This window comes from Bacillus rossius, chromosome 13 (genome assembly GCF_032445375.1).
Source record: "Bacillus rossius redtenbacheri isolate Brsri chromosome 13, Brsri_v3, whole genome shotgun sequence".
Taxonomy (NCBI): Eukaryota; Metazoa; Arthropoda; class Insecta; order Phasmatodea; family Bacillidae; genus Bacillus; species Bacillus rossius.
This window is the reverse complement of record NC_086340.1, coordinates 22,543,066-22,564,644: the sequence shown is the minus strand read 5'-3', so window position 1 is coordinate 22,564,644 and position 21,579 is coordinate 22,543,066. Positions and strand designations below refer to the sequence as shown.

Below are 21,579 nucleotides of genomic sequence, written 5' to 3'. Positions count from 1 at the left end.
GGCGCCAGGCTAGTGGAACACTAGGCCGTTGTGATGGGTCGTGGGTACTCTGACCCCGCGTGTCCCGCCAGGTACGCGGCTTGAAATCTAACCTGAACTTCCCTACTTGTTTGTGAGGCCGTTCGGCCGTGTGGGGGACGGGGTGGTGCGAAATAATCGTAAGCGACACCGTTTATGTTAATTTACATTTAATTCACGGACTTCTCCGGTGGTACGCATGGGTACGCAGTACTCCCTATACATACTCTATGTGGTGGCAGAACCGCTAAAAAAACAATGCAAATGCGCTATGCGGCATCTGAGCCGTTGTACAGTTACATTATCACACGCTGATTACAGAACAAAACACGACACTAACATAACTCTATGAATTTGCCGCGGCAGTCTCGCGGGGCGCGGTTACTAGTGCTCTGGAGACGGCCAGTACCGAAAGTTAACTGCCTTAGGGGGGCTCAGAGAGCATGATCCTAAATTACACCTGACACTTACTTGAGGTTGCAACCAGCAGGCGAATGCACGGCGGTCTTAGCGAAAGCGTGTTTGCTGGCGTCGGCCAGTGCCGTAAATGACGTGGTCCGCGATGCAGTGCGGAACCACTAAGGAAAACGGTCGAGATAAGCCCCGGGTATGAAAAATACACACCGAGTCGACGTGAGCAGCAAGGAAGTAAAATAATGTTTGGATATTAAAGCGTTGACAACAGTCGTCGTACCCTCCCAGATGCAGAGGCCGTACCTGTCCACCGACGTGGTTCTAAGGGAGTTTTGTCCCCCCAGTGCACCATCTGTGATGTGCTACGGTCAGGGACGCACCCGCGTGCTCCCTAGTGTGCAAGTGGGCTTCTTTTTGTGTTATAAATAATTATGCTTTTTATGTAATTTTAAATGGAGCCTCAACGATTGTGTATATTTCGTAACGTAACAGAACTCTCACGTCTGAAACACTGTGTAAATATTTCGCTTGTCATGTAATCGTAACTAATTAATTCATGTGAATTTTATTTTAATTAATTACTCGCTAAAGTTGTGTTAATAATTCTGTGATTTTTCTCAAGTGCTTATGCCATGCTAGTAATGTAATCGCAGCCTGGCGCATCGCGGGGCGGGTCTCTCCCACGCCGGCCGATTTCCCCTCCACTCCTCCGCGGCCCGCGGGCCTCGGTCCGATGGGGGGCGGAGGGGGCAGTAGTATTCTGGGCGCGATAGAGAGCAGACGTGCGCGCCGCTCCGCGCTTAACGTGAGATGCGTTTTGTCATCTCGCAGTCCGCCGACAGTGAAACGTCATGGGTCGTCACTGCAGCAGAGCTGCATTAGTTGTATCGCTGGCCGTATTGAGTTTTACGATTTCTTCGGGACATCACCAGCCGAACGTCATAGGCCGTGGACACGTAACTACGAACCGCTAAATCTCACAGTCAGTACGAATCTCTTACGTGACGGACCGCGCACACGCAGTGCATCATCACCGAACAGTCGTAACCGGGACGATAGTTTCGGGATTACCTTCCCAGTTAGTGTCGGGATGTATTAAAAGGACGAGGCTTTCTTCCGGGAGTCCGGGTCATAGCGGGGATGGCGCTCATTCCGCGACGTGTCCGCCAGGCTGCGGCAGGTTATCTATGCGACAATAAAAGGGGCTCGTGGAAAGAACATCACCGAGTTATCCTTGGAGCTGCCTACCATTCTTCCTTCTCACCTAAAATTCCCTCCTGGTTCCGTACTTCCCAGTCCCGGCCACGTTGGCCTGAACTCACACCTCACCGACGAGAGCAGCACGGGCAAAACAGGACAATTACGCAAACGGGGAATCAGGGACCTAAAGCAGAGGGACGTCAGCGTATACAGAATAAACGATCGGTGGAACAAAATGGAAGGCTGCTCACGGACACACGTCTTGACCCGGTGCATAGTGGTTGGAGACTGCCGAACATGGCCGCCTCGCATGGGAGGGAAACTTTCACCTCCTTTTGCCGTCACCCGACCTCTGTGGAAGGCCCGGGAGGTACCTGACGGGCGCTATGGGTGTCGTGATGCTGTTGTTGTCCGGAGGGGCGCCAGGCCGTTGATGTCGGGTCGTGGGTACTATGCTCACGCATGCCCCGCCAGGTACTTGGCTTGAAATCTAACCTGTATGGTTTTCCCTTGTCTGTGAAGGCCGTTCGGCTTCACCGGGGATCCGCGTGGGTACACGGCACGCTCTACACGTTCGCTCCATGGTTCAGTCCCGCTACAAACACTCTCACCAACACTTGGCAACGTCTAGCGTACCTTTAATTATAATATGCATTTTCTAAGGTATAAATAATTATTTTTTTAGATAAACGAAAATATTTGATTTATATTAATTAATAATGTTCCTAAATGTAAATAAACATATTCTTATATTTGATTTTTTTAGGAAACTTTAAGAAAAATATTTTGTTATAAAAACAAGGGGGTGGGGTTCCGTGAAATCTTCTGTATCATTACAGGGGGGGAAGGGGGTAAAAATGGCTAAAATCGTCCTTATGTAATTAATGAACGACCCCCAAGCACAAATTCCAGACATGGCTCCTAATAGCACCGATGGCCGAGAGACAAGTGCTCTTGAGGTAGAGTAGAAATCAGTAAACCGGATTGGTTTTTAGATGCACGGCATTCCAGGCAGCATTTCATTGCTCCATTGTCGTTTTCCTTCTTCGCAGGTTACAGGATCTCTGTTATGCAGGTGGGGTGGGGCACAACTCTCTCATGTTCCTAAAAGCTTCCGAGTTGGTTTTCTCGTGCCTCACTCGTAGCTTCCATCTCTTCTGCAGTGGGCCATACCGAATGTCACTGTAGTTTTCCACTCCAAATTCTAACGCTTTTCAGTCCCATTGCACTTTAAACTTTCCACAGGCCGTAAACTCCAGCCACAGTTCACAAGTATGTGCATACCTATGCTGTGCACATCGGGTCACCTGCAGCCTTCACCGAAGGACTGCTTTCTACTGCGCGCTGATCTTCATCAATCGGTCTTTCACGATGTTCCTTCAAACACTCTATTTTTAACAAGGGTCGACCTCTGTAATGTTGTCCGATGCATACCAGCTTACGGTGCGAGTGATCCTGAGTTAGAGTATCGGGTAAGGCATAATTTTAAATTTGAATGCAGATATGTTATTGATAACGATATGATAAAGAAATTCGAATAAGTAAAATTGACCTCGGGCCTTAGGTGCAAGTTGAGTGCCACTTAGCAAATTTAAAAACAATTCTCAATGGGTACTTCTTCATTGTTTGGATAACATCTATGAACTAGAAAGAACCAACTAGAAAAATGGCAAACAGATGGAAGAAAATATAATTAGCAAAATGTATTAAAGCTAGGCGTTATTTTAAAATTCAGAATGGTGTACATATCTTCAGGTAAACGGACGCACTCAATGCTTTTCAAACGTTTTTGATGTGCATTTTCTTAATTTTGTTTAAGTTTCACGATTATAAATAATTAAAAATAACCTTATTACTGCATTTCTATACTCTCAAAAAATGAAATTTGTCATTGTGCTAATTTTAAGCATAGCTAGGTAACTGTCTACTGTGTTGCAGTAGTCAAGTATATAGAGATATACTTTTCTGTAAGAATTATAATAAAATTTCAAAATTATTTATATATTTTTACTCCTTACATATATTTTTTTAAAGGTTTTTTTCTAGGTTAGGTACATTAAAATGGAGTAATATCGTAAGAATGTTTGGTTAGGTTAGTTTAGCTATATTTAAATACTTGGTAACAGTTGTGTATCATGTAATCAAGTTTATCCCTTGACACTAATGGCATGATCCTGTATACATTGATCATTTAGTAAGTTGAACGATGCTAGCCAAGTAAAAACTAAAATATCACAATACAAAACAAATTGTCAGGTCTTGTGGCAATTTTTTTTATTCATGTTCAACTTATGATGCGATATGAATGTTATATCACAAGTTTTTGTTATGTACAGGATCTTTCGATGTATTAAATTAAAACAGCAAGCATTCTGTATCACAGGATCAATGGATACATGATCATGCCATCAGGATCAAAGGATAAATTTGGATATATGAAATGGAAGTACTGTAAATATTACCTTTAATGTTATAGTGACGTAAATTTTTGTGCATTAATAGCGTAACCAAGACTTTTCTAAAAGACAGGGACAAACATGTTTTCAGCCTTAATCCTTATTCGGGGGTGGAAAAACAGTTAGGATAGAAAACAGTCCTGCCCGTAATGTACTGACATTAAACATCCCTGTCTTTTAGAAAACAGACTTGGCTATGCTGAATTTCTGATGTATGGGAAACCACCGGATCATGTTGCAGCTAGTATCAAATAGTATGGTGGCGACAAAATATCAGGGATATCTTTTTTTGAAAACATTTTCAGCTACTTTATAAAGCATAAAACTAATTTACATTATTATATTTACATTCCAGGTAATATTTATAATAATTTTTTTACCATCCTTATCTTGAAAATATTCACTATTTTTGCATGTGGCTGGAATAGCATCGTATTAAATGTTTAATGGTACTCAACCATGGCAGAGGCACTAGCAAACGTAAAATTGTTAAATATGTGTAAAGTTCTTGAAAATATCTGAATGGGCCTCTATGTAATATTTATAAATACAATAAAGAACTGAATAAATCCATTTTCAGGTATTTGCCTTTGTTTTTAGAGTGGTGTCCCTACAGTAGACAATTACCTAAATTAGCCACTATATATTGGTAATTCCTAACCAATCGTTCAAACCATTTTACAATATGATAACTTTATAATTTAGTGGCTGATGCAAAAAAAAATAGAATTCAGAAAGTAGTGTTTGAAAATTCTTACTGGATTCTGCAAAAAAAAACTTATCATTTATAGGTGATGTGGTGTATTAATGTCAGAATAGCAATAGTGCCATGTTAATAATGTTTGTGAATCATTTTTTGCTATTAGTTGTATCATGTGGTATTTTATTATTATTAATAATAATTGTTTGATTGGTATCAAGTGATGTAACAGAGATAGTGTAATGTAAATATAGGTATGTAAATTTATGTTGTCCTCTAATAGTGTAGCCGAGACTATATTCACTAGAGATTGACCTTAATTATATGGTAGCCACCCTACTGTTTTCTTGATACTAGCCCCAATTTATATTTAGGTTTTCCAAAGATCCTTGGAATATATCTTATCTGAGACTGTTTTAAAAAAAAAACACTGACTCTTGTCAGTACGTTACGGCCGGGGCCAAGACTGTTTTACACCCTGATTTGTTTTCAATTTCAAGTGAACATTCATGAAATTGAACAATATGGAAGTTGGTGAGCCACATCAGGCGTAACTATGGGCACAGCCCATGGACAATGTCAGAGTTTTTCTCACAGTGTTCAGTGTAAGTTTTAGGGAGGCTCCAGTAATGAAAATAAAACAAAACATTTGTGTGTTTATTTGTTGCAGATGGAACTATACGGAAGGATCAGGGGTGGAGTTTGGTTTCGTGGTTCACGGGAATCGTTAACTTTATCATTTTATTGTATGTATAGTAATGCTTATGTGATAAGTTTTTTTATAGTCCTTAATTTTGTTTGAAACTGTTAGTAAGCAAAACTTGGCTAGTTAAATAGTGATTGCTGTAATTTCACCGTGAAATTCATTTTTACATTCCACGATAAGTTTCAGAGACATAGCCATCCTGTAATTTTATGAAATAGAAGTAATTTTTGCTTGTGTTGTCAAACTTAAATTTTTTTGTTTGTGTGGTTTGTGTTTCCTTGAACTTAACGTGCTACTATAATTTTTGGGAGGCAATACGAAATTAAATTCTTTTCCTGAAACAGAATCTTGGCTATGCTCCTAAATAAGGTTCTAATTTTAATTTGAATTGTTTTGATTAATTTTTGAAGGTGGAAGTAGGTAATGCAAAGTTAAACTTCATTAATAGATATGCTTTCAAGAGCTATAAATTTATTTCTTTGCTATAATTCTTTGTGAAAATAGATTGTTTATTAATTTGTTTGAACTATGTATACATCTTGTATTAAAGGTACATTATTCAGATTGATAAAGTGACTTAAGGTTGGATGTTTGGTTCTTAAAAAATTCTTCATGTTGCTTTTAAATCTTTTACATAGAAGATCTTTTCATTCTTGATTATCAGCATGATCAGCTACTATGATTTCTGAACAACAACAAAAAATACTATTTTAGGTTTATAATTTATTACATATTCAGGCCCTACTGTTATAATTAATTATTGTACTTCAGTTAATATTAGAGTATTGTATTGCCTTTAATTATATTATTTTGTTTTTTGATAAAATCATGGTTTTATATTTACTTATACTTTTTATAATTCATTAAAAAAATTTATCTTTATAAAAACATTTTTTTTGTATTTGTTTGAGATAGTTCACAAGTTAAGGGCTCATCTAGTCAGAGGGTTATGTGTGTTGAGACAGGATGATAAATGCATTGCTCACTGGTGTTTTTAGCACGGTATTGCCTCCAAGCGCTAGGTAGTGTAGTGAACCGAAGTGCATAGGTTAACTATGAGATTTGAGTGGCTACCGTAACACTTTATGGTGAGAAAATAAAGATAAAGGTGTAATGCAAGTACCTTGACTGCTTTCAAGAATCTTTACTGGGTGTTTCATGTCTAAATAATTATTATTCCAAACACAAGTTTCAGCCGTTTTCACTCTTCTAAAAATTAGTCCAGTCAAATTAGACATAAAAAGGGGGTGAATGATGATTTTTTTTTATATGTTGGTAATGATGCAATGGGAATGTTAAATCCAAGTTTTCGACCTCGGCAGACGACTGCATCATCGAAAACCAAGAAAACCTCTAAATTTTTGACCTTTTTTCAGTTTTTGTTGATTTTGACCCAGAAGGACTGGTTTTTCGGCAATAACTATTCCATTTGCGTTTGAAGTAGATTAAAGTTTTAATAATTAGAGACCAGAACTGTTACTATAAAACAAATAGTTTCAGAGATACAGCTTTTCAAAGTTTGGCCTGTTTTTCAAGTTACATGATTTTTAGCTAAGTCTCATAATTTTCACTAACATTTATGTTTCTGAAGGCCTAGTTTATTGTTCTGAAACCCCCTCCCACCCTCCCAGTTGATTCTACTGGGATCTCAGGGTTTCCCAAAGTGACTCCCCTCCCACCCCTCTAATTTGGGCAATTTGGGTGTCTGTTGAAAGGAGCTACCTAGGTACTATACTAGGCACTACCCATCGAACTGTACATGTTGCCTGTACCTATAAATAACTGTGTGTGTTATGCATGGGAAAAGGAGGGGCCATCTGGACAGGGGAATGTTTGGAATTGGTCCTTTGATCCCACGGAAGCTTTGGCTGTGTTCACCCGTACCTCCCCTCCCTGTTTTCCATCGCATCTCCCCTCCTGTGTACTACGCCGTACCTACCCTCCTCTGTACATATCCCCTCCTCGACTACTACGCCGAGTTATGCGCAGTTATTTAGGCCTGCAGCATGTCGGAGCCTGGGACTTGAGCGAGTTTTTGTCTCATTTGTCGCGGGAGTTTGAAGAGGGTGAAGTGGTGACTACTGGCGAGACAGATACAAACCCTTCTGGCTTCCAGTATTACATTAAAGAATCGAGAAGCTGAGTGTTTTTCGAAATGTATGAATCACATTTCTGTGCATGCTGCTTGCCAGAAGAGGAACAGCCACCCCAAGCTGATTGCAACAGCAGTTCGCCGTGGAGAAACATGTGTGAAAGCAAAAGTTGCAAGACCTTCAAGATCGGTGAGTGAACAGTTCAGTTTCAGAGAACACAGTTTTTTTATGTCAAGATAAGAATTACAGAACAGTTCATTGCGACATAGAAGAAAAATATGCAACAAAAAGATACACCATCATTATTGTGGAAAAAGTTTATTTTGGTACAACAATTTTGAGAGCAGCAGGTAATTTTTGTGGCAGTACATGAGATATCACAAATTTTGCCAAAATAAACTCTTTTCGCCCCTAACACAAGAAGGTGTGAAGAGGGGAGGTCGCAGGGATGCCATGGAATGAATGTTTGCACATCTCCAAGAGAACTCGGAATGTCATTTTCCTCTGGATGACCTCAACCAGATAAAAGGGGAAAAGCCAGATAATCGAACAATCAGAATTCATCTGTTTAAGAAGTATGGAGAGGATATAATACGTAATTACCGAAACTGCTTTGAAAGAAAAGGTTTGTTTTAAAACTAAATTCTGACATCCACTTGGTAAAAGGATAAACATTCATATCTTCAACAAGAAAACTGTGTGTGGTTGAGGCAGCTGACGATGTAATATGAGAGGATCTTTGTCCAAAACCTTTTGAAACAACTTCATTTACACCCTCAGATGACTTCTTCCATGTTGTAAATACTTTTATCTCCGATTATTTGCGACTAACATTGGAAATGGTAATTCTTAAAGACAAAACGACACTACCTAGCTAGATACACATAGAAAACAAGTGTGTTGTTCTCGCTCATGCAATAATAGCAGCAGTGAGGCCTCCGTCATTCATTCCCTCATTATTGCATGGAGTCGGCGTTAATCACAAATTTGGATCAAAATATCTGATTTGCAGCATCCTACTTAAATACCTCAATTCCTGAAACCTCAGCCATCCTGCGACAAGACAAAACACTGCTTGGAGCCATCATCCTTCCTGCGATTTGCATTTGATAATGCCGATTTTAACGTAAACACATTGGATGGGTTTGGAACGTTCTACGCAACGGAAGGTTTAATGATTGTGCTCAAGTGCTCCTTAGTTTGCAGCCGCTGCAAGGGATCCTCGTGTGACAACGTCCCTGAGGTCACATTTGACGTGTGTCACTCACCCATCTCAGGTGACCTGAGAGACGAAGACGAACTAAATGATGAATTGTGGACGCCCACCTCGGATGTTCTTGAAAACCCTCCTGTCATATATCAAAAGTCGATGTCTTGGACCAATCAGGTCCATCAAAGAGGGAAAAATTTAATAAAATAAACACTTCCTCCAAATTAATTAAATATTTTAGATTATCAGATATTTTCCATCTATGTATTTCACTTCAGTATCTCTTCTTTTATATATATATTAATTATAATGATCATTCCAAGAATTAAGGCATTTTAAGTAACTGTCAGTACTTTACAGTTTTAGTAAATTTAAATACAAATATCTAATTTTTTGCTCAAGTGGTTAAGAGGGGTTACTTTGGGGTCCCCTGAGACCCCAGTAGTATCCATTGAGAGTGTGGGAGAGGGTTTTGAACAATAAACTAGGCCTTCAGAAACACAAATTTACTGAAAATGATGAAATTTTGTAAAAAAAAAAAAATCATGTAACTCGAAAAAATTGGCCAAACTTTGAAAAGCTGTATCTCCGACACTGTTTTGGTTTCATTGTGTTGCCAATTTAATCAACTTCAAAAGTTAAAGGGACGGTGTTGTTGGAACAGTCCTGGGTCAAAATTAACAAAACTGAAAAAAGGTAGACAATTTTGCGGTTTTCTTGATTTTTGACAACGATGTAGTCGTTTGCTGAGGTCGAAAACGTGGAATTACCTTATTTGATGCATTGTTCGATGTCTAATCTGACTGTACTACTATATAGAAGTTACTCAAAGACAGTATACAAATACATACAACATACTATTATGATCTAAATATTACTTGGTTTGCTGATATAAAATTTAGGACACGTCTGGTTACACTGAAGACTATTTTATTTTTGTAATATTTCTTAACATTAATAATAATAATAATAATAATAATAATAATTTTATCTAACAAAAGTTTTTTCTCCATTACTCTTTGTACAGCTTTTTCATAGAAGTTGGCGATACTACACTATTCATGTGACTGTTGTTACAATAAAAATATTCATAAAGGAAATGATTTAGGCAAATAAATAAAAATATATGATCTATAAGAACCCTTATGTCTGATAACTTGAGTAGTTCAAATTGCATGATACATTTTTTTTTAAAACTACCCATAATGAGTTCATTCAGGCTTATTAGAATTTGCATGTTGAGTTTCATTAGTACAGTGACTAAAAACTGGGGATTAAGAAAATTTGTAGAGGTGGTTCAGAATACATATGTTTTTATTTTTTGTTTTAGTTTCAAGACACTGGTGAGCCCCGACTCTCACCCCAGGGGAAGTGGTTACACGACAGATTATCGCAGACCTGGTCAAGGGTAGGTCTAGAGTTTCTGCATGCCGTAAAGTAGTGTCTGCTACTGTACCTCGAACCTTACATTTGGAATGTTTTGCATGTTGAGATGAATGAAAGTATCCCCTCTATGGGTCTTGATTAACTGATTGTGAATGCTTAGGATAGCAAATTCATAACATGTTAAAGTGGCCATAGATTATACACACTTTGTGTCACAATTTTGCCATAGTTATTTTTTTATAGAAATATATTTTTAAAAAAATTGTGCTAAGGTTTGGTTGAAACTAATAGTGCCTTTCCTTGGGTTGGGATCAGGGTAAAAAAAAACAGCTTTAAAGAAGAACCAAACAACTTTTTGTTTTGTTTAAAACAGCCTTTTTTTTATTTTGTTAGTAATTTTGGTTTTAAGCATGTTGAAATGAAAACCATACAACACTCTGATTTCTGCCACTCATGTTGAACCAGAAAAGTTATAACATCACAGAACTGAACTTCAGCAAATCTGCACATCTGACTGGGACATGACCACAGAAAGGGTATTTCCCCACAGGAAGAGTATTCTCCATTGAATGGGTGTTTCCCACAGAATAGGGATTTACAGAACAGTCGGGATTCCCACAGAACAGGGATGTTTTTAAAATTAAATTTATATATTTCCTCTTTTTTTTTACGCTCTGTCTACAATTCACTAATCAATTTAATTTTTCAGGAGTATTTAGCTGGGTATAATTTACAATTTATTCAGATAATTTAAATTATAAGATATGGATTAGTATATAATTTTTTGTTCCTGTAAATCACAAGAAACATCTATGAGCTAACTTTTGTTTCTATTAGAGTAGAATCAGACCTTTCATTTAAAAAAAATTAAGATAATTATGTTTAAAAATGTATTCTTTAAATTTTTTCTTGTATATAAACCACTTGGTTTCAACCAGGGTTTAAATTAGCCAACCCTGGTTGGAATTATAAATTTCTTTTTGGTTACTCCCATCATTTTTGGTGCTAAAACTGCATGGTTGAAGTTTGTTCAAATTGTGACTTTTGGCTATTAAATAGTGTCTCTTAATTTTATTTGTTCATTTATTTCTTTAATCCTCTTCTGTCATTTTGTAAAAAATCTGTAGTACATTTGTCAACCATCACATCTTTAAAAATAATACTGCTGATTTGAGTGTGTGTTTGTCTTGTATTTGTTGTGAATCTAACTTAAATCATTCACAAAAAAAATTTTCTTTGTGATTTTTTCTTAAAATTATTGGAAATTTTAACCTCAAATGAAAAAGACTCAACTTAAATCCTGGATTGCTACAAGGACAGATAACCAGGAAACCCGGGAAAAGTCAGGGAAATGATAATGGTCAGGAAATGTTGGGAAAAGTTAGGGAAATCACAGAATACTTCTGGAACATATCTTTTTCTCGCTGAAGTGAAAAGGGATATACTGATATACACCTTTCACTGATGTCAAAACTGGTCAAAAAAGAAGGTCAAAATGCTAAATATCACAAAATTAGGTGAATTTTCCTTTTCTTTAAACCTCAGGCTTTTTACCATAAACGCCGAGTTAATTTTGCTGATTTTGACTTGTTTTTCTATGTGTTTGTGTGTATTCATATTACTTGTCCATTATTGTGGTTTCTCTGTGAGGTACAGTGAAAACCACCAATTGCGTATATCCATAAAAATGTTCTAAATCAATCTTCTCCATTGTGAGAATCTCTCAAATAATGTATAATGAGTCTCGTGGTATAGTGTTTGTTTTTCATTTTTTTTTTTTTTTTTTTTAAATATTTCCCTGTTAGCCCTCTTTTTGTATGCAAGAGACTTAATGCATATTGAAGGTGGGTTTCTTGTTCAAGCTACCAGGGTAAAGTTGGTTCGAACGTGCTCCCCCCTCCCCTCATCAACCCTCCTTCCCAGGAACAATGTCAAAATCAGAATTTTTTTGGAAGTTATGGTCTCTCGGAGTGTGCTCTGTTTCCCCCTTACCGACTCGTCTCGTTCCAGCCACCTTGTAGCCCTTCAGATGTCGAGGATACGTTGAGCCCCGACTCGTTCGCTTTCCAGGCCGCCGCGTCCTCCCCGCAGACGCTTCGGCGGCGTCAACAACCAGATGGACTCGGCGCCTTCGTGCGCCTCTCCAGGGGGATGAGGTTAGGGCGGGGTCCCGGAGCGCCCCTGCGGCGGCCCGGAGACCCTGAGCCACGGTTCCACCCGACTCGAGTCAGCCGCGGCCAGCCGGCCCCGCAGCTGTCGTATGACGTTTCTCCTCGAAACTGGAGCACCCCCAGAGTGGAGAAACTGAAGATGAGTTTCGTGGAACCTTGTACTACCCTACCCTAGTTTTGTATGCAAACCGTCAATAGTTGTAATTTTGTAACTGCTGAACGTAAAAAAATTAAGTACTAACCTCTGAATATTCAATGTGAAATACATTTTTTTAAGTACAATAATTTAACTGTAAATTTTATATATATATTTATGTTTAACATAAAGGAAGGTTGAAGTTGGAAATTTATATCAATAGTTATGGCAAATATAAACATTACTAATATAAAATACTGAGTAAATTTTTAAAATAAATTGTACCTGCTTTGTTATATATGTTTCATTGTTTGGCATACATATTTCGTCACCAAAGTGGGAGTAATCATGTGTTTTAACGAACAAGAGTTTAATGGCCGAAGTAAAAAAATAATAATAGGAAAGAGTACTCAGTAATGTAACAATTAGATAGAGGTTAATTGCTTTGATGATTCTGGGTTAGTATGTCATTTTTTTTATCCCAATCTTTAATTGATTAGTTACGTGGCATGTTAAGTCCTAATGCATGATTTTTATAACCGACATAAGAGAAATATCTTAAACAAATTGCAGACAATGTCCAAAGCTCGCACCGCTTAGCCATAATGTTAATCTATTCCTAGAAGTGGCTTTTTTTTTTTCAAGTGTCCAGAGCAGGGGTTTCCAAACTTTTTAGATCCACTGCTCCCTTAATCTACAGATTATTTCTGGTGGCGACCCCAACACGAACTAATTTGAGGTTTGCAGCACAAAGCCACAAACTGTGATGTATCGCGGCTCCGCGCGTTCATGTCACTCGCAGACGTGGGCCTTGCGTCCGGATAACTGTACTGACGAGGCGGTGAAAGCTTACTCTCGCTTGTGTTGCTGGTTCAGTTACTCACACAGGTCAGTCAATCAAGCAACGCTTGGTGGCCCCCCTGAGCGACACGGCGCACGATTAGGGACTAGAGGGATCGAATTTTGGCTCTAGCCTGGCTTATGAAATAATTTATTTACAAAATGATCCCGAAGGTTCATTTATTTCATAAGTTCTGGTTTAGTACAATATTGTAATGGATAGGTAAGGGGACAAGATTATATGGTGGATTGCAATAAAATACAAATAATGCAGAAAAGCACGTCACTACACCATGTTACACCTAAATCAAAGTTATTACACAGTAAGCACCAAAACAAATTAAAATCATAATATCAACCAACAACTAGACAAAACTTACCACTCAAATGACAAAAATGTATTCTTTTACTATAGTAAATGCCATAAAGGTAATTCCATAAATGTAATTTCTTGTACAAAAAAGAATATTATTACTTTTGATATTGCATCTCTTATTAGCAACACTTTTTACATTAACGGCGGCAAATTTCTCGAACATGCACAAAGTTAACAATTTATATTCATTTCTCCGAGTAGTTCTGTCCCATACAAGTTTATTTCAAATTATTTTATTGTAAAAGTGCATAATGTATCAGTCAAAATGTGACTACATATTTTGTTGAAATATGTATTGAGAAATACACATTTTAATTTGTTGAATAAAATGCAATCTTTTTGAATAAAGACAAAGTATTAAAATAAAAAAAATGACACAGAAATCTTCTGTTTTGAAAACCCAATGGACGTTAAGAATAAAACCATAAAATCTTGTCCCTGATGATAGGAGATGATAAAGGAATCGTGATTGTATTGGCACAAAAACAAAGCTTTTTGAAAGGAAAAATTTTATTTTCATAATTTTTATCACACAGTACTTATTCTCTATCCTCTTTCTTGCCTTCTGTCAAGATGCTGACCTGCACCTAAGGTATCTCATATTGAATCCACTTTACTACAGTTCTTTTATACATTAAGCTAATGCCTTTCATTATATTTTTCGATCAAACACGCCAACTACATTTCTTGAAAATCTACCAAGGTCTGACTGAAATTTGTACACTTATATTTTGATTACAATAAATAAAAGCCAAACACATGCCAGCTGCACTAACATCGATGCGGGTGACTTTGTACCACTTAAGGCATGTTTACATGTATTTATAGAACCTAATTTATTTAAAACTTATTTATTAAATACATGTATGGAAGTATTTTTAATAGTGGTGCACCGATGCGGATAACGATGAATCGTAATCGGCGATTATGGGTACTTACCGATTAATCGTAATCGGCGATTATCTTAACAATTACTTTGCCGATTATCTACGTCCCGGCGTAATTAAGTAGGTTTTTACCGTGTAATATTTTGTTACACGTTTTAGGACGAAATATGGTAATATTTGTATATATTACAAAATTCATCTAACTCCGTCATATCAAGATTACAGATATTTCGTTAAGTTTAATTAATCTCATTGCCTCTAACAATAAAAAATATATTTTTCCTATACGTTTATTTACGTTTCGTCTTTTGTTTAGTGGCCTTGTACATTACCTATAGATAGCCAGAGACGTAAAATAGATGGCACACAATCAAAATACCACAAGCAGTTGCAGTGTATTCTATGAGAATCGATCTTTTCGAGTCGTAGTAGAGGTTCAAAATCGTGGTCCCGATTCCTTTCAGAGTTCATCACTGCGTTTTACAAACTCGTTATGGGCGTCTTTGGTAACAACATCCGTTGTTGTGTTATTTGTATGTGACGTGAAAAGTGAAAAAGTATTTATAAGTTTATATATTCAGTGAACATAAATAAAATCACATGTGCTAGAATTGGTTTTTAGTCATTTTTATATAATTATAGTAAGATGGCGAGTGGTGAGAAAAAAAAGTGAAGTGTGGAAACATTTTTCTATAAACTCAAGTGAACAAAATAAAGCAGCATGTTTACATTGTAAAACGGTAATTTCTCGATGCAACCTTATGTGATATTCGATAATAATGCTAGTTTTCCGCAACAAAAACTTACCCATTGTAAATTACAATTATTAGACTGTAGTTCAAGTTGTTTACAACAACAAATATAAATAGAAGTTAATTTAATTTACTCTTTGCAATGACTTAATAGTGTATTTTATATATTTTTATACTGTTATTATAACTGTATTCTCAATTTTACCTACTCTTGTAATTAAATTCACATGGGAATAAAACATTTTGTGTGCATTATTACACTTAACAAAAATATTTCATTATAATCGATAACTGAATCGGTATCTGCCGATTATTGCTCTCATAATCGGTAATCGGTAATCGAATCGGTAAAGCCATATCGGTGCACCACTAATTTTTAATGTGCTTTCTTTAGCAATATAGAACTTAATTTTCTGTGTAGTTTTAGAAAATTAAAAAATACCGTATATACTCGTGTATAGCGCGCCCTTTTTTCCCCTCAAGTAAAGGAAAAAAATAAGGATGCGCGCTATACACGGGAAAAAAAATTTTTGGGGGGGGGGGGGGGGAGGCGGGGAGGAGTGGAAGTCGTTAACTGCCGGGTGACGGGTGACGTTTCTGGCCAGCCCCCACACATACGCACAAGCAACAAGGCCTCTGTTTCACACACACACACACACACACACACACACGCGCGCGCAAGCTCGCACATCATGGTCTCTTGTTTATTTTTAGACCTCCCCCCTTTACAGAAAGCCAGCTCAGAAGCTAGTAAAAAGAGAGAGAGAGAGAAAGAGAGAATGTTGTCACCAGTTCCCCCCCCCCCCCCCCCCCCCCCCCCCCCCGGCAACTTCTTCGCTTCCACCATTCCTCACCGGTGAGTCATCAAGTTCTCCGCGCCAGCTTAGCAACGTAGCGCGGCACGCCTCCCTCCCTTCCTTCCTTCCACGTACCAGTTGTGACGATATAGCGCTTCATTATCTTCCGTTTAGACAGCAGAGTTTATGTATTTTCCTGACGCATCACCACACATCAATTTAAATAATCAGGTACCACAAAATGTTAGTAAAATTTATTTATGGGGGGAAAAAATATTTCAATTTTTTTTTTCTTTGGAATTAGTTGCAAAAATCGTGGTGCGCGCTATACACGAGGGCGCGCTATACACGAGTAAATACGGTAGTAATGTTGTGGTACAAAGTCACCTACATGTGTTGGGTGACTTTGTACCGTGTTGGTAATTGTCGCATAAATAGTGTTGTATTGAGAACAGTTGTACAGCAGGTGAATTTGTTCCACTTTAAATATTAACTTCACACACAATATTAATGTTTTGGTTTAATTTGACTTCAATTATATTAACAAATTACATACTAAAACATTGAGAGCAAACTAAAAATGTCTTGAATAGGTGTTAAAACTTTTTTTTTTTAGTTTAACACTACACAGACCAATGCTGGCTCAAAATTAAGTTTTCGATGGAAAAAAGGCCTCTTTTTGATACTTGCCGCACACAAGACATGTTCACACGATCAATCACTGCACTAATGTCATAAAATATTTCGTCTTTATCTTCAGGCCATTTCCAATATCCTTGCCCTGCCCTTTTCATACAAGAGACTTTAAGTTCTTTCTTTTGCCTGTTTATCTCAGTGATCCTCCCTGGATAAAATGTCCCTTCATAGTCTACAACAACAAATTCATTTACACTGTAGAGATCACCCTTAGATTGTGTTTTATTTTTCAAAGTTTGGATTGAACTGCTGGAACATGGCTGTTCTGTGAAGCTGTCAAACTCTTCAGCAGATTCATCAGGTGTATCATCAAATATGAGTTCACAGTTACCTGCTTCAGAGTCTGAACTAGAACTGTCCTGAGTATGACTTGCCTTTCTTGGTGCAAATTTCATTCTTAAACACTTTCCTTTCACACTTTTGGAGGACTTCTTCTTCAGTGCAGATTCTTCCAGATATTGTGCCACCTCCTCACTGCTAATACTTTTCCCAGGTTCTACTGGAAGTCGTTTCCGTGAAGTAGACTTCGGCGATGTGAAATTCTCAGTGATGTGTTTAATGTATTCTTGAAAAGCTTGTCCAACACCATCAGAAATATTCAGGTCATTTAGTCCAAACTCCGGTAGGCTACCAATGGGCTGCCGACGATCCGTGGGGTAAATTCCAGTTTTCCTGAAACCAGCACGAACATTATCTGATGCTTTTGGAGCATTTGCTTTAAGCAACTCATGCAACAACTCAGGAAATGCTTGCTTTGTTACAGTAGTGTACTTCTTTCCTTCCTTGGTTTGTTTCCATGAGTGAAGAAGCTTTCTCCAATGGCTTTTTAATGGACTGAAAAAGGAAACATCAAAAGGTTGTAGTATATGTGTGCTATTGGGAGGTAGGCAGATAAATTTTGTTTTGACTTTGTCACATTGCCGCAAAACATACAAACTGATGTGTGATGTAAGGTTATCACATATTATAACTTTCTGTCCATCTTTCTTTTTTTAACTCTGGGTAGAGAACAGTGTCAAACCAATTTTCAAAGGTGGCTTGTTCAAACCAACCACTCTTTGAAGCAGCATATCTGGTTCCGGGTGGGCCACCTTGAGTCCATGTTACCAAAGGTTGAGTTCCTTTATACACTACATATGGTGGTAGCACTTCTCCATTAGCAGTACCACAAAACATTACTGAATATTTAACTTTACTGCTGTTCACAACCAACTGTGGATGTTTACTTTTTCTTGAAAAGATAACCTTCTTTTTTCTTGGATCATCATTGATGCCAGTCTCATCAAAGTTGAAAATATTTTCAGGTGGTACTCCATCCAGTTCCTGTTCCAAATGATCAAAAAAGTCTATTACAATTTTCTCTGTTACATTAGCACGTTTCTTGCTGATGTTGTGTGCAAAACGTTCACGCAATTCCTTGTCATGTCGTTTTAAAAACAGGTTACACCACTCACGGCCGGGATAGTTGTTTTTAAAGCACTTGATATTCTTCTTTTTCTTATCCAAGTAACTCTTGACAATGAAACGAAAATCAGTCTTAGTTATTGGAAAGCCCAAATTTGCTACACACGAAATATGTTGGACAAACTCTTTTTCTTCATCATCAGAAAAAACCTTCTGACCGCCAATTTTGCCACTGTGTAAACCTTTGGTCTTGTTTCGTATAGTCTGCCTAGGTATGTTGTAATGTGCAGAAGCTTTCCTTTCTGACATCTTTCCTGTTGCAATGTCTGTAAGGCATGCTTCCAACTTTTCATCTGAATATCTTCTGTAAGCCCTTGAGTCAGGGTGTGGCACATATTTATTGGGCATTTTGTGGATTTATATATCTGAAAACAGATTAAATCTGCTGTACTTAAATGTAATAACCTACTTGTTATTTAACCTACATACACAAAAAGAATATTAAACCAAAATATTAATGCCAGGGTGGATTTGTACCTGTGTGGATGACTTTGTACCACGTGGTACAAAGCCACCCTTGCTGAAACATAACCTTAAAATAAAATATTATGAAGAAACAGTTCGATAAAACATTCTGGAAGTGGCTAAATACATACCTGGTGGTAGAATATCAAAGGAGCCAGTTTTAAAATCGTAAGTCTTTTTTATGTTTTTGTACAACACTTCACAACACTAACAAAAACAATGAAAATATTGACCATCATGCATAGCAGCCATTTTGAAAACACATGTATGATGCAGAGTAGTATGCAATGTTGTCATATTGCAGCACCAACTGTGCAAATTTTAACTATCGTGAAGAAGGACAATTTTTTTTTTGTTTAATGGTTATTAAATATTATTTGATAAAATGCTCAATGGCACAAAGTCATCCTCACAGGACAAAGTCACCCGCATCGACTGTATTACGGACAAACAATACGCTCTCTTGCTGGAAGACAGCATTCTTCTCTTCATGCTACATGCCTTTCAATCACGACTTTACAAGCACATCCTCTAGTTTTTGATGTAAATAAGATGCTTGTCACACATCTTATCTTGATTCAGTTTTCAGTTGAATGGGTAGCACCACAACTGGTTCACTTGTCTTGGGATTGCCTGTGTAGATGCTCCACGTTCTTGCAACACAGTCAAAGATTCCTGCGGAAAAGGAAACATTGATTGCTAATGAACAATATATGTACAAGTTTAATGTATCTTGTGACTGTTTGAATTAGTGTGTGGAACTTTATTAGCCACAAGGATTAGGCAAAACTGTTTTGTAAAAGGAAAACTTTTTGAGCAAATTACATACATATTAAAATTTATGCAAAGTGGTTTCATTTATATAATGATCAAAGACCTTCTTGTGAATTGTGGCCACAATGAAATTAATGTTTAGGAAATAATTTATAGCAAATATGAAGCTGTGTTCTTTGGATTTTTGAAAGAGCGTTTATACCCTGAACTTAACTTCAGAAAGTATAAACTGTAGGATAATGTACACATCTCACAATCAAACACCAGAAACGTGGAGGATTTCTTGTAACCACATTTTTCTTCGTTAGCACAGCCTGCATGCAAGCTATTCAATTTTAAAGATTTAGATAAAAATACTGGAAAATTCTAAACTCCATTACAACACACGCAGATGATGTGAATTTATCATTATTCAATTGAAATTGACCCGGCTTATCTGTCATTTAATTTAAATAGACTGAGCTTACAAAATGTTCATATAACACAATTAGGGGGGGGGGGGGGGGAGGGGGGAAGATAGGTAGAGACATGCAAAATTCGCGGATTCATTTCACGATAGGCTAGCATCAAAACAACTATACCTTCGTACCGCTTCTGCGATTGGCCCACATTTTATCCGGGGAACTGTGAGCCAATGGGAAACACTAAACGACTAAACCAAGAAAGTGCCGAATTACGGTCAGCCTAGTTGAGACGTCTCACGCGTAAGTAGCCAATGAGCAGGTGTCATTTCCGCGAATATTTAAAGGACTGTGGAGTCTATCCTAGAGGTCAAAAAATCAGTGAATTTTGCAGGTCTTTAACGATAGGTTTGATGCTGTGATGAGTGATGTCTTCACTTGCATGGATCCTGTTGCACAAAATATTGTAGGTTGAATCACCATTCAATGGGTAACTTAGTAGCATTGTATCACGCTAGAAAGCAGCTGAAGATGTAGACGCACAAGGGCAAAGAGGCATGCAAGTTAACTGGTAGGTGAAACTTCTTAACGAGCTGTGAAAACTCACAGATGGCAGGGAGCCAAACGTGACTTCTAGCAAGCTACCGGACGAGGTGTCTTGCTCATGAACTAGTGACGCAGTGAGCAGATTAAAGCAGAAAAATTAACTTTTATCAGTGGCCTGTTAAAGCTGAGTTCACTGAATAAAAGTGACTTAAAGAGGTTACTGTGAGCTGCGTTATAGCTATAGCACACTTGGATGTATTATCCCGAAACTTGAGGGTAAATATTATTAGCATTTACAAAGATTCATGGTATATTTTAAATAAATAATGTCACTGTGTTTCATCTTGAGAAAGAAAATAGTTATAGCTCTACATCGATCACAAGAAAATTTAATCTGTGACAAAAACTGACAACCATGGACCTTCTCAGGTAAAGTGGGTTAGTTTCAAACTTAAGTTCCTAAATGTGATTTTGTAATTTTTATTTTTATGTTTTTCATGGGTAAGTGCAGTAGTGAAGTTATTACAATTAGGTGGTGATAATTGTGCTTGTAAAGGTATTCTAAATAACAATGGAGGATGTTTAGGAACACTTTTTTCCTGACAAAGTTAGCACCACAAAAGCCACATGTTTATTTTGCAGTGCAAAAATATCACTAAGAAAAACGTACATGAATAGTGCATCGAAATAAGCCCCCGGAACTCCATTCTGCACATCTTATGACAAGCACCACTATTTTCTTTTAAAATATTTGTGTGCATGTATCAAGTATTCCTATAAATTTATTTCATAACATAGTTAATACTCTAGTTTCTAATATATTAGTGTATGTTTATTTTGATTACTTGTGATTCTTCTCACTAAATATTAGTGATGGATCAATACTCAATTTTCTTGAATTCTAATCCCAAAGAGTAGGTACCTCGAATCTGAATGTAGGTCTCAAGGGTCAAAAAGAAAATAATATGCAAGAAACTAAAAATATTAACTTTTATGTTGAAACTTTCAACCCTAAATGAATGTTCCACAAACTAAGTTTCAGAATCAATACATATTGTAATTATATTTATATATTACATGTTAAAAGTAAT

The 21,579-nt window shown here is 37.3% G+C and overlaps 1 protein-coding gene and 1 long non-coding RNA gene across 3 annotated transcripts in view; one reads left to right on the top strand and one right to left on the bottom strand.

Moving 5' to 3' along the window:
* The first annotated feature begins 3,257 nt into the window (after positions 1-3,257).
* LOC134538364 (uncharacterized) lies at positions 3,258-19,609 on the top strand. Its single transcript, XR_010076126.1, has 4 exons — positions 3,258-3,387; positions 5,459-5,534; positions 10,128-10,205; positions 12,254-19,609. It is a non-coding gene; the product is annotated as an uncharacterized LOC134538364 (long non-coding RNA).
* Positions 14,199-21,579, bottom strand: part of LOC134538363 (beta-alanyl-dopamine/carcinine hydrolase) — a 21,289-nt gene continuing 13,908 nt past the window's right edge. For both annotated transcript variants that reach the window (XM_063379624.1, XM_063379625.1), the window contains exon 7: positions 14,199-19,442. In XM_063379624.1, coding sequence (XP_063235694.1) covers positions 19,336-19,442 — 107 coding nt within the window. In that variant the 3' untranslated portion in view covers positions 14,199-19,335. The remainder of the gene's footprint in view (positions 19,443-21,579) is intronic.